The sequence below is a fragment of the Nicotiana tabacum genome, chromosome 6 (genome assembly GCF_000715075.1).
Source record: "Nicotiana tabacum cultivar K326 chromosome 6, ASM71507v2, whole genome shotgun sequence".
NCBI lineage: Eukaryota > Viridiplantae > Streptophyta > Magnoliopsida > Solanales > Solanaceae > Nicotiana > Nicotiana tabacum.
In genome coordinates this window covers 188,701,102-188,714,635 of record NC_134085.1, presented here as the reverse complement: position 1 = coordinate 188,714,635, position 13,534 = coordinate 188,701,102, and the positions used below count along the sequence as shown (strand labels likewise).

The 13,534-nt window shown below is 37.8% G+C and overlaps 1 protein-coding gene across 4 annotated transcripts in view; it reads left to right on the top strand.

Annotated features, from left to right (window-relative positions):
- Window positions 1–1,536: 1,536 nt before the first annotated feature.
- Window positions 1,537–13,534, top strand: part of LOC107795778 (uncharacterized) — a 28,385-nt gene continuing 16,387 nt past the window's right edge. For 3 of the 4 annotated variants that reach the window (XR_012711071.1, XR_001650239.2, XR_012711070.1), the window contains exons 1-4: window positions 1,537–1,818; window positions 1,924–2,045; window positions 3,173–3,262; window positions 4,166–4,218. Coding sequence is in view for 1 of the 4 variants with exons in the window: in XM_016618465.2 (XP_016473951.1) it covers window positions 1,608–1,818; window positions 1,924–2,045; window positions 3,173–3,262; window positions 4,166–4,218 (476 nt within the window). In the remaining 3 variants the exon portion in view is untranslated. The remainder of the gene's footprint in view (window positions 1,819–1,923; window positions 2,046–3,172; window positions 3,263–4,165; window positions 4,219–13,534) is intronic. The other variant, XM_016618465.2, reaches the window with a different exon arrangement.

The window sequence follows — 13,534 nt, the reverse complement described above, 5'->3', positions numbered from 1 at the left end:
TAAAACGTTACTATTTACGTTTCGTGCACATATTGGAGGTTCCTTGTCCAATCTTTTCACTTTCTGGTCTTGAGATGTCATTGGTGGGCGGGATAATGAATTATACTTTGAACTTGGGGATGTCCCTCTCATCGACTCGGTCCCTAAGTCCTCGGGAAAACCCTATTGGGACAACTCCTAGGTGAGGGGGAGAGAGTACGGCTTAAGGGGCGTCATTTTCTAGAAGTTGGATTGTCTGGTGGGCGATATTTCAGTTGTTTTGTAGTAATTTCCCATTCTCCATTTGAGATGTTTCTTTGCTCGCTCGCCTGCGCGGCGCTTGTGTTCCTATTTGAGCAAACAACAGAAGGTGAGCCAAAATGATATTTTTCTTACCCCGATCTGATGAGTCGGTGAATGGGGGTGGATCTATAGCGTTGCTCGTTTTGCCTGGCATTTCAACGGTTGATGGGGTGGTGGTTCTAAATTCGGTGGCCGTATCCAGCTTTCTTTCCCCTTCTTTTTTGTGCTCTTTCTGTGCGTGGGTTGGGTTTGCCTTAGCTGGTTCATGGACCGCCCGGTGTACGGGGGAGGATGTTGGCTGTAACTTCTACTTGCATACAACATCATGATCTAGATTAGCACGTGAGGTTTACTTACCGCTCTTTTTGGTGGGTGATTATGTTTACGATTTTTAATCTGGAAGAGACTAGGAAGTTTCACTAAGAGTCCCCACAGACGGTGCCAAATTGTTTGACCAAAAGATGTCAAAACCTTTTTGATTAAAACAACTAATGATAATGATGAGATCAATTTTAGTCAAGCACAATAAAATCTAGATAAAAAATGAATCGGAAATTAATGAATAGAATAAAATAAGGGCGAACAATCTCCATTCATCTTTGTCATTTCTTCTTTCATAAAGTAAAAAAGGTAATCAATTTTACATCCTTTTTGGAAGAAAATAGAAGGAGGGAATAGAGAGAGAAAAACGAAAAAACCCCCCTTTTCTTTGGGAATTCATCCCCTATATATAGCTCTGAGACCGCGACTACCTTCTCCGATCGGTATGCCTTCACGCTGTGGCCTTTTTGTCATTACTTAATATTGCCTTTTGACTTAATGTATACTATAAGTACTTAGACCGAAGTAGGTCATAGTGGTCCTCGCTATCCCGCCCCTTAGGCGGGGTTCTAGCTGGGTCGGCTACTGTGATCAGATTTTTACGTATACAAACCACACATTTAACATTTAGCAATTCAAGTGTCATTAACTATTGAATATAGATACTTCAAATCTCAATTATGTATAAAGATTAAATTGTACTACCAAAACGTATAGTCTGGTGATATCAACAAAAGTTTCAAGAAAATAAATGTGGAGTTTATATTCATTTTTACTTTCCCTTTCTTTTCGTTTTTCATCCCCTAATGTAATTGGAAAAGTAAGAGCATACTGTAATCTTAATGAAGTTAAGGGAAATGTTTTACAATTGCAAGAAGTATCGGGGGTAGTTTAGAATTCACACTCTAAAAAGCACTCCGTGATTAAAAGGGGTCAAAATACCGCGGAATACAATTATCCGTTGCCAAACTTCTCCCGGAGAGTAGCTGAAGTATTAAAATCCAATGGCGATTCTTCTTCCTCTTCTCTCCATATCCCCAAAGGTAATGGCTTCCTCCGTCGACACAAGCCAAAGACTTCCTTATACCCCCCACCGTACTCCTCCCAAGAAACCCCTAACCTCTGATTCAACTCTATCATTTTCCCCTTCCACCACCCGGTCCAATATTTCGGTTTCGGACCTTCTTAAACGTGAAATTCCTAAACCAACCCAAGGTACTAATTTCTTTTTTTCCTTTTGTGCATTTTTTGATATTTTACTGTATAATTGTAATTTTTCTATATTGATTTTGTTTATGTTATTCTTTTATATGTAAATAGTGAAAGAGGATGAAACCTATATGGGGTACGACATATGGTTACCAAGTGCACGCAAAGTTGAGAAGCCTCGGTCGGTGTTTAATGCAGCCTCACTTGCTTACATTGGAGATTGCATCTTTGAGGTTTGTATTCACTATCTTACTTGTTGATTATATTCTCTCTCTCTCTTTGGATATGTATACAGTTTCTTGGATTATTAGCTTTAAGTGATCCTCATCAATAAAATTCTTGATGACTTTTTGCAGTGATATAGGATAGAGAATTAAGTTCGAGTCATGCTATTAGGTGAGAGGGTAGCTGCTATATATATGTCACTCATGAGAGAAGTTCAAAAATGTTTTACAAGATGAGAAACAACATCCAAGATGGGCAAACTTAGGTTGAACCTTAGCCTCCTATATTTGGCATTAGCTAAAACACCTCTCCCAACTAAATCTAAACAAACAAAAAACTACCCCTCAAACAGAAGCAAATTGAGGTTGGTTATATGAATCTTAACTGACAATGTTGTTTCGCTTAAGCTTATCTCAGACCAATAACATACAAAATCTCCCAACTGACTCTAATTCTTCTTTAATCTTTCACTATGAATATTATACATTTTCCCCTTTTTGAGTGATACAGTAGAAGATTTAGAAGGGTGTTGAAGTTTAGGATTGTCCAACTCCAAATTACAGGAAATGCTAGAAACTCTCTTCTTTGTCTGCATTAGAGCTCTGGAACACCCCAGTGAAGAGTCCTAAGCTTGACACATGCTAGTAGGCTCTGCCAAATCAGAGGCAGGGATTGAACTTACTGTTTTGGTGAATATAAACAAAAAGTCTAAGCCTTTATTTTTTGTAGTTGAAACAAGTACTTTTTTGCAAAGCCCAATTCCAAAATATACTGTCTCACAATCCTAGTCTGCTTTCCAGAAAATGTCCTCGCTTGCCTATCTAAAAAGAAATAAAAGAGAAATACTTGCTTCCTCAGAGAGAATTTTTCAGTTTGCTTCTTTAATACTATATCTAAGGATAATATTCAGAAGGCAAGATGTCAAGCAAAACACTCTGCTCGAAACTGGCAATCTTCTCAAACTAAATTCTAATATCTTAATTAATTAACAAATCAATTTCCGAACTAACACTTTATTTATCAGCTGTCAATGCCATACTGGATACTTTTAAAACTAGAAGCTACAATATCAAACAATTTGGGATGCAACTTTTGAATGGTATATCTAATCTTGTTGCACCTTATGACTGTGCAGCTATATGCAAGAAGGCATTTTTTGTTCCCACCATTGAGCATCGAAGAGTACAATGATAGAGTCATGGCAATAGTACGTTGCGAGGCACAAGTATGACTCTCTCACAAGTCTTAAGGCTTTATGAAGATTCATTCTGGATTATTGATGTTTGCTTCCCATGATTTCTTCTGATGTCTCCTTCTGTTTTAAGAGTACTTATTTGATTCTCCAATAGGAGACAAATATGGATTAGGAACATCTTGATAATCCCTTTTTATCCCCTTTATGGATTTATAAGGGGATCAAGACTCTTGGAGTTTGGCTTCCCTTCCCTCACCAAAACTAAAGGCAATGGAGATGACTGTACTGCATAATGATAGAAATCTTCTACTACTAATTCATGCTTTGAGATGTTGAAAAGAAAGATACTAGAGATGATTTTGCTGCACAATATGTGAAATAGTTTGTAATTTTCTTGCATGACAACTGGGTATACATGCTTGGAGAGGTTAAGAATTCACTCTTTCAGATGCACACTTGTTTTAAGATAACCCCTTTTAACTCAATTAGCTTGGTTTTTTATTTGATAAACTTTTCCTTTTGATTGGTATTTGAGAAGGTGTTAAATATAGAAGTATTCAAGAATATCATTATACATGCTTGGAGAGGTTAAGAATTCACTCTTTCAGATGCACACTTGTTTTAAGATAACCCCTTTTAACTCAATTAGCTTGGTTTTTTATTTGATAAACTTTTCCTTTTGATTGGTATTTGAGAAGGTGTTAAATATAGAAGTATTCAAGAATATCATACTCCCCCCCCCCCCCCAAAAAAAATAAAATAAAAATAAAAATAAAAAAAGGAAAAAGAAAAAAATCCCTTTGAACCACTTCCTAGGGCATAGGCCTTTAAGGCCTTGCTGTTGTGTGATGAGTATTGGTTGAATATGTATGGTACTTTTCTTTTTAATGTCACCTTCTTCATAAGATGGAACTGTTGATGATTTCATTGCAGGATGCTATGTTGCAGAAACTCATAAATGACAATATTTTGTCAGAAGAAGAAAGGTAGATATTGCATTTAAACTAGTTTCTTTCCTTTTGGATGTTCATATGAGAATTTACATGTCAATGAATCCTCATCTTGGAAATTTGTGGAATTCTCAAATCTTTGTTGTGCTAACAGATTTATAATATAGCAAATAGAGCAACTTTCTTCTTCGTCAAACAAACCAAGTTAGCCTTTTCATACATTTAGTAGACATAATTTACAATTATCCATGAAATTAATGGCTTAATTCGTTATAGATTCCTATTTATTTATACTCGAGACATCTTCCTGCATTACCACACCCTTTTAAAATGCCTCTTGTAGAATGTATTTGATGGCCTATGTTAGTTTACAGTTACAGTTATGTGTAATCCCACATTGGAATGGGAGCAATATGTACTTTGTAGACTATAGCTATAAATAGGACCTCTTGTGTTATATTGAGTAACCAATATCAATAATATATTTTCTCTCGTACTTTCTCACATGGTATCAGAGCAATCGTGAGAGATTTATCGCTGTGCCTAAATTCCAGCCACTCCGGGAAGAGAAATCAGTCAACCAGAAGTCTTTTTCCGGCAAACACAGGTCTGTCGCAGTAAAATAAATCACTTTTCGTCAGTGTTGTGCAGAAACCAACACCACCACGAAGTAGATCAGACTTTGGAGACTAGCCCATAAAAATATGTCCATCAGAAGACCCATCACGCGCTCCCATGCGTCGCCGGAAGAAATTTTTCTAGCGAAATTCTGACATCACGCACCGGAGCGTGGGGCCCTTTCCGGTCACTTTTTGAAAAAAATTCTTTGGGACAGATTGTTCGCAAGGGAATTCCGAGCTTACCCATCTATGTTACACCAAATTCCGACCACTTTTATATTTTTCCGGCATGAACAACGTGAACAGTGATTTTAGAAGGGTTTCTGATTTTTCCCGCGTGGAAATTATAATGTCATTTGTATCAAAAGCCTTTGACTGACAATCCGTTGGATCCAATCCATTGAATCCAATCCAAATGGTTTCTTTATCAGATTATTTTGAGTTCGTTCATTACAAACAGGCATCTTCAGAGATAGCTTCCGTTGTTCAAACAGGTAGTAGCGTGACTTGTGTCTCCCAATCTTCAACCTCCGAGTCTTGGGTCATTGATTCAGGTGCATCAGATCATATTTTTGGTAACGAATCTCTTTTCACTACTGTTTCGTATTCTCAATCTCTTCTAAGAGTCACAATGGCTAATGGGTCTCAAACTATGGCAACTGCAATAGGTCAAGCGAGCCCACTTCCTTTCTTACCTTTAGATTCAGTCCTTTATGTTCCCAATAGTCCTTTTAATCTCATAACTGTTAGTCGCTTAGCCAAATCACTTAAATACGCTGTTTTATTTCTTGATGACCATCTTTTTATATAGGAACGCAGTACGGGGAAGATCATTGGTACCGGACGTGAATCAAACGGACTTTATTACCTTATTTTTGCTAAATCACATGGACTCACTTCTTATCTTCCTTCAACAACTTGTCCTGTTACTGATTCACCAGATTTATTACATAAACGGTTGGGACATCCCAGTTTATCAAAACTTTAGAAAATGGTACCTGGTTTATCTCACTTGTCAGCTATAGGGTGTGAGTTCTGTCAGCTCGGTAAGCATACTCGCTCCCATTTCCGTTGGCGCCTTGATAATCGAGCAAAGTCACCTTTTACTTTAGTCCATTCAGATATTTAAGGTCCTAGTTGGGTCAGTTCTACCTTGGGATTCCACTACTTTGCCAGTTTCATTGATGATTATTCCAGGTGCACTTGGATATTTTTGATAAAAAATTGATCTGAGTTGTTTTCCATTTTTCAGACCTTCCACGCTGAAATTCAAAATCAATTTGGGGATTCTATTCGCATATTAGTGATAATGCCCAAGATTATTTGTCTTCCCCATTTCAACAGTTTATGAAATCTCATGGGATTATTCATCAAATATGTTGTCCGTACATATCTCAACAAAATACGGTAGCTGAAAGAAAGAATAGACATCTTATTGAAACTGCTCGTTCCCTACTCATACAATCTCATGCTCCGTTGCATTTTGGGGGGGATGAAGTTCTTACATCTTGCTATCTTATTAATCGTATGCCATCTTCAGCTATCCAGAATCAAGTTCCATTCTCTGTCATGTTTCCTCACTTACCTTTGTTCTCTCTTCCACCCCGTATCTTTGGAAGAACTTGTTTTGTCCATAACCTTATTCCAGGAACGGATAAATTAGCCCCTCGTGCTCTTAAGTGCGTTTTTGTGGGTTACTCGAGAACACAAAATGGGTATCGATGCTATTCTCCTAACCTCCAGCGGTACCTTATGTCCGCTGATGTTGCCTTCTTTGAAGCTAAATCATTCTTCAGAGGTCCAGGTAATCACTTAGATATTTCTGAAGTATTATCAGTTTCATCTTTTGGAGATTCAGTCACTATCTCCCATTCATCTTCCTCTACATCTCCATCTCCACCACCTACAGCTCCAGTTGTAGCTCCACCACCTATTGCTCCAGTTCTTCCACATAATCCAGTTCAACCTTCTGCATCTTCACCACTCTTGACTTATCATCGTCGTCCACGTCCAGCATCAGGCCCGAGTGATTCACGTCCTGCATCAGATTCTGCACCTACTACGGACTTGTCTCCTCTTAGTCAACCAATTGCGCTCCGCAAAGGTGTACGATCCACACAATCCTAATCCCCACTATGTCGGTTTAAGTTATCATCGTCTGTCGTCACTTCATTATGCTTTTATATCTTCTTTGTCCACTGTTTCTATCCCTAAGTCTACAGGTGAGGAACTATCTCATCTAGGATAACGACATGCTATGATTGACGAGATGTCTGCTTTACATCCGAGTGGCACTTGGAAGCTTGTTCCTCTTTCTGCAGGTAAGTTTACTATTGGTTGTTGTTGGGTTTATGCAGTCAAAGTTGTCTCGGATGGCCAGCTTGATTGGCTTAAGGCTCGTCTTGTTGCAAAAGGATATACTCAAATTTTTGGGCTTGATTATAGTGATACTTCTCTCCTGTGGCTAAAGTAGCATCTGTTCATCTCTTTTTGTCCATGGCTGCTGTACGTCATTGGCCTCTTTATCAGTTAACATTAAAAATGCTTTTCTCATCTTGAGGAAAAAGTTTATATGGAGCAACAACCTGGTTTTGTTGCTCAGGGGGAGTTTAGTGGTTGTGTATGCAGATTGCGCAGGTCACTATATGGTTTGTAACAGTCCCCTCGAGCTTGGTTTGGTAAGTTCAACACAATTATTCAGGAGTTCGGCATGACTCGTAGTGAAGGCTGATCACTCTGTGTTTTATCGGCATTCTGCTCCTAATCTGTGTATTTATCTGGTGGTTTATGCTGATGATATTGTTATTACTGACAATAATCAGAATGGTATTACTAATCTGAAGCATCTTTTTAGCACTTCCAGACTAAGGATCTGGGAATATTGAAGTATTTTCTAGGTATTGAGGTCGCTCAGTCTAGCTCAGGTATTGTTATCTTTTTTAGCACTTCCAGACTAAGGATCTGGGAATATTGAAGTATTTTCTAGGTATTGAGGTCGCTCAGTCTAACTCAGGTATTGTTATTTCACAGCGGAAGTATGCCTTAGACATTCTTGAGGAGACTGGAATGATGGGTTGCAGACCTATTGATAGTCCTATGGATCCGAATGCTAAGCTTCTGCCTGGACAGGGGAGCCTCTTAGAGATCCTACGAGATATAGGAGGTTGGTTGGAAAATTGAATTAACTCACAGTGACTAGACCTGACATTTCTTTTCCGGTGAGTGTTGTAAGTCAGTTTATAGATTCTTCTTGTGATAGTCACTGAGATGCATTTGTTCGCATTCTTCGGTATATAAAGTCAGCTCCAGACAAAGGATTATTATTTGAGGATCAAGGCCACGAGCAGATTGTTGGGTACACAGATGCTGATTGGGCAGGATCACCTTCTGATAGACGTTCTACGTCTGGATATTGTGTTCTAGTAGGAGGTAATTTGGTCTCTTGGAAGAGCAAGAACATAATGTAGTTGCTCGATTTAGCGCCAAAGCCGAATATCGGGCCATGGCTATGGCAACGTGTGAGTTAGTTTGGGTCAAGCAGTTGCTCAAGGAGTTAAAGTTAGGAGAAATCAGCAAGATGGAACTGGTGTGTGATAACCAAGCTGCTTTTCATATTGCGTCATGAGCGGGCTAAGCACATTGAGATCGACTATCACTTTGTCAGAGAAAAAAATACTTTCAGGAGATATTGTTACAAATTTGTAAAGTCGAATGATCAACTAGCATATATTTTCACTAAATCTCTTATTGGTTCTCGTTATGCATCGGCTTGAGGGGGAGTGTTAGTTTACAATTACAATTATGTGTAGTCCCACATTGGAATGGGAGTAATATGTACTTTGTAGACTATAGCTATAAATGGACCTCTTGTATTATATTGAGTAACCAATATCAATAATATATTTTCTCCCGTTCTTTCTCACAGCCTACAACTATTTGAAAAATAACTTTGTGCCCAAAACTTCTTTTATGCAATGGACAAAAATGAAGGACAATTGTTATTCCGCTCTAATACCACGTTGTTGGGAAAATAATAATCCCAGTCAGGAATAATATCCACGATAAATAGCAATAACACAAGAGAGTAACAACGACACCAAATCTTTTAACGGCGTAAAATACAATACTCGAGCGGAACAATATTACCACTATAATATTACAACTTAGTAGTGTCAAGAGACTACTACAACTTCAAAAGAAATAACACTTTTTATTTTAAACACCTCATTACAATATTACTCACACTCACTATTTATATCACATACTACAATGTGTGAATTACTCTCTCTAACTTCTATTGCTTCTCTCTTATTTTGGTGTGTTTGAAATGAGGAACGCGAGCCTTTATTTATAGCAGGAAGAACTGATTGCTTAACCAATCAAAATTGATTGGTATCGGATAACTACAACCAATTTGACAATTTGCATATCTTGCAAATTCTTACACCGCCTAGCCACAAATCCAACCAATCAACATTTTTTTTGCATATAATGTCAACAAAGTTAGACACCTCCCATCTCATTCTTCTTTTCTTTTTGTTTTCTTTAATATGAGCCTCACAAATCTCTCCCTTAATTTTGATTTTTCATTTTTATTCCAAGTCTTGATCTCAATCTCTGAAAATCCTAAAACTTATGAGGCTTTGTAAAGATATCTGCAGCCTGATCGTGAGACTTCACATATTTGAGCTTGACTTCCTTCTTGGCAATGCACTATAATGAAGTGATACCTTATATCTATATGCTTGCTTCGATCATGATACACCGAATTCTTGGCGAGTGCCTGTGCGGATTTGTTATCAATACAAATCTCTTTAGCTTCAATTTGTGGCAAATTGAGCTCTTTCAATAATCTTCTCAGCCAGATAGCATGACACGTACAAGATGTTGCTGCAATATATTCAGCTTCACAAGTTGAGAGGGTAACAATTGATTGTTTCTTTGAATTCCAAGAAATAACAGAATCACCCAAGAAAAACACAACCAGTTGTGCTTTTTCTATCATCAATATCCCCGCATAATCACTATCACAAAATCTCATAAGGTTGAAATCACTAGAAGAAGAATAAAATAGCCCAAAGTCAATCGTACCTTTTAAGTAACGAAGAATTCTTCTATTAACTTTCAAATGAGTGGAGGTAGGAGCTTTCATGAAGTGGCTTACTACTCCAACCGTAAAGAGTATATCTGGCATGATACAAGTTAAGTACCTCAAACTTCCCACAAGACTTTTGAAAAATGAGGGATCCACTTTTTCTCCTTCATAAAACTTGGACAATTTTGTCTCACTCTCCATCGGTGTGTTCACAGGATTGCAATCGAGCATGTTGAACTTTTTCAATCTCTCTTTTGTATAGCTTTCTTGAGAGATAAAAATTCTATCTTTCATCTACTTCACTTTCTAGGCCCAGGTAGTATAGCATGAGTCCCATGTCTGTCATCTCGAACTCATGGGACATATCTTTCTTAAAAGATTCAAACAAACTTGGGTTATTATCCGTAAAAATAAGATCATCAACATAAAGACAAACAAGAAATATATCTCCATTAGTATGAACTTTAGATAAAGAGCAAATTCTTGGAGACAACGAGTAAACCCATTGTCTTGAAAATACTTGTCGATGCAACTATTCCATGCCCGTGGAGCTTGCTTCAATCCATATAAAGCTTTCTTCAACCGCTACACTTTATCTTCATTTTTTTTAACCACAAAGCCCAATGGTTGTTCAACATAGACTTCTTCTTCAAGATAGCCATTCAAGAAGGCTAACTTGAAGTCTAGTTGATGGATCTTCCACTTCATTTGCACCGCCAAAGAGATCAACAAACGAGTCGTCTTCATGCGGGCAACAGGTGCATAGACTTCTTCATAGTCAATGCCTTGCCTTTGCTTGTAGCCTTTAGCCACAAGTCGTGCCTTGTATCTTTCCACATTTCCATCAACATTCTTCTTTGTCTTGTATACCCATTTCACTCCAATTGCTCGATCACCCTGGGGAAGAGTTGTTAACTCCCAAATGTTGTTCTTCTCTATTGACTTGATCTCCTCCTCCATGGCTTGTCTCCACCTTTTGTCAGTAATAGCTTCATCAAAGTTCATTGTTTCACTGTCAGCAAAAAAACAATATAAAAAATTAAAATTAGTAACTTCTTCTGTGTCCTCATTGAGCGCTTGAATACTCTTTGTCCTTTGCGGCGGTTCATTTGAACTTTCTTGAGAAGTGGGAGATTTAACATTCAGAGGTCGTGGTCGTGGACAAAGAGGAGGAAGAGGGCGTGACTACTACCAAGAAAATAATGGCCAAAGGTATGACAAATAAAAAATTTGAGGGTTATAATTGTGATAAATTTGGCCATTACTCTTGGGAATGTTGTAGTAATCTTGAAGAAAAAGCTAACCTTGTTGACGACAAGAAAGAAGAAGTTGAGTCAACGTTGTTGATGGCACTCAAGGAAGAGGATAAGGATGATTGCAGCTCGTGGTATTTGAACAATGGAGCAAGCAATCATATGTGTGGATGCAAAGAGAAGTCTATCTTGAAGATCCATCAACTAGACGTCTATGTTGATCCATCAAATAGACGTCAAGTCAGCCTTCTTGAATGGCTATCTTGAAAAAGAAGTCTATGTTGAACAACCATTGGGCTTTGTGGTTAAAAACCATGAAGATAAAGTATTGTGGTTTTTGAAAGCTTTATTTGGATTGAAGCAAGCTCCACGGGCATGGAATAGTTGCATCGACAAGTATTTTCAAGACAATGAGTTTACTCGTCTCTCCATGAATATGCTCTTTATCCTAAAGTTCATACTAATGGAAATATATTTCTTGTTTGTTTTTATGTTGATCATCTTATTTTTACGGGTAATAACCCAAGTTTGTTTGAATCTTTTAAGAAAGATATGTCCCATGAGTTCGATATGACAGACGTAGGGCTCATGTCATACTACCTGGGCCTAGAAGTGAAGCAAATGGAGGATGTAATTTTTATCTCTCAAGAAAGCTATACAAAAGAGATATTGAAGAAGTAACATGCTCGATTGCAACCCCGTGAACACACCGATGGAGAGTGGGACAAAATTGTCCAAGTTTTATGAAGGAGAAAAAGTGGATCCCACATTTTCAAAAGTCTTGTGGGAAGTTCGAGGTGCTTGACTTGTATCAGGCCAGAGATACTCTTTGCGGTTGGAGTAGTAAGCCGCTTCATGGAAACTCCTACCTCCACTCATTTGAAAGTCACTAGAAAAATTCTTCGTTACCTAAAAGGTACGTTTGACTTTGGGCTATTTTATTCTTCTTCTAGTGATTTTAACCTTGTGGGATTTTGTGATAATGATTATGCGGGATATATTGATGATAGAAAAAACACAACTGGTTGTGTCTTTCTTGGGTGATTCTATTATTTCTTGGAGTTCAAAGAAACAATCAATTGTTACCCTCTCGACTTGTGAAGCTGAATATATTGCAGCAACATCTTGTACGTGTCATGCTATCTGACTGAGAAGATTATTGAAAGAGCTCAATTTGCCACAAATTGAAGCTACAGAGATTTGTATTGATAACAAATCCGCACATGCACTCGCCAAGATTCCGATGTATCATGATCGAAGCAAGCATATAGATACAAAGTATCACTTCATCAGAGAGAGCATTGCCAAGAAGGAAGTCAAGCTCAAATATGTGAAGTCTCATGATCAGGCTGCAGATATCTTTACAAAGCCTCTTAAGTTTGAGGATTTTTCAGAGATTGAGATCAAACTTTGGAATGAAAAAGAAAAATTAAAATTAAGGGAGAGATTTGTGGGGCTCTTATTGAAGAAAACAAAAAGAAAAATGGGATGGGAGGTGCCTAATTTTGTTGACATATGCAAAAAAATGTTGATTGGTTGGATTTGTGGCTGGGCGGTGGATGAATTTGCAAGATATGCAAATTGTCAAATTGGTTGAAATTATGAGATACCAATCAATTTTTGATTGGTTAAGCTATCGGCTCTTCCTGCTATGTATAGAGGCCCTCGTTCCTCATTTCAAACACACCAACAAAGAGAGAAAGAAAGAGTGATGCATCGCAGATAGGGTATAAAAAAATAGTTTGTGAGAAAAATAGAGAGTGGGCGATATTGTAGTGAGGTGAGAATATCAAAAGAGTGTTATTTCTTTTTGAGTGTTGTAGTGGTCTTTGGAGTAGTTTACTCGAACCTATAAAGTGTAAAATTCCTTGCTATAGTGATATCAGTTGCTCCTCCCGGGCCGTAATTTTTCACTTATTCAAAAGGATTTTACACGTAAAATTTTGGGTGTCGTCACTCTTTTATTCTTGTTAATTACCATATCTCAATGCTACGTTATTATTCCGCTTTTATTATCGTGAATATTATTTCTATGGGGGTTTATTCAAAAAATGGATGCAGAACAAAATGGATGTTGATCCATCCCCATAAATGAAACAAAGAATTGGAAAAGAAAAGTGTCAAATATGGTAGGCACTTGTGGAATTTGCAAATCTGTAGGAAGGAAAAATGTCAAATATAGTCGGCTTCAGAGAGTGAAGCTTCGACTATAAAAGAAGAGCTTCGGCTCTTATTTCTACACACCAACAAAGAGAAAGCAAGAGTGAGATTTCACAGACAGGGTATAAGAGTGTGAGAAAAATAGAGAGTGAGCGATATTGTAATGAGGTAGGAATATCAAAAGAGGGTTATTTCTTTTGAGTGTTGTAGTGGTCTTTGGAGTA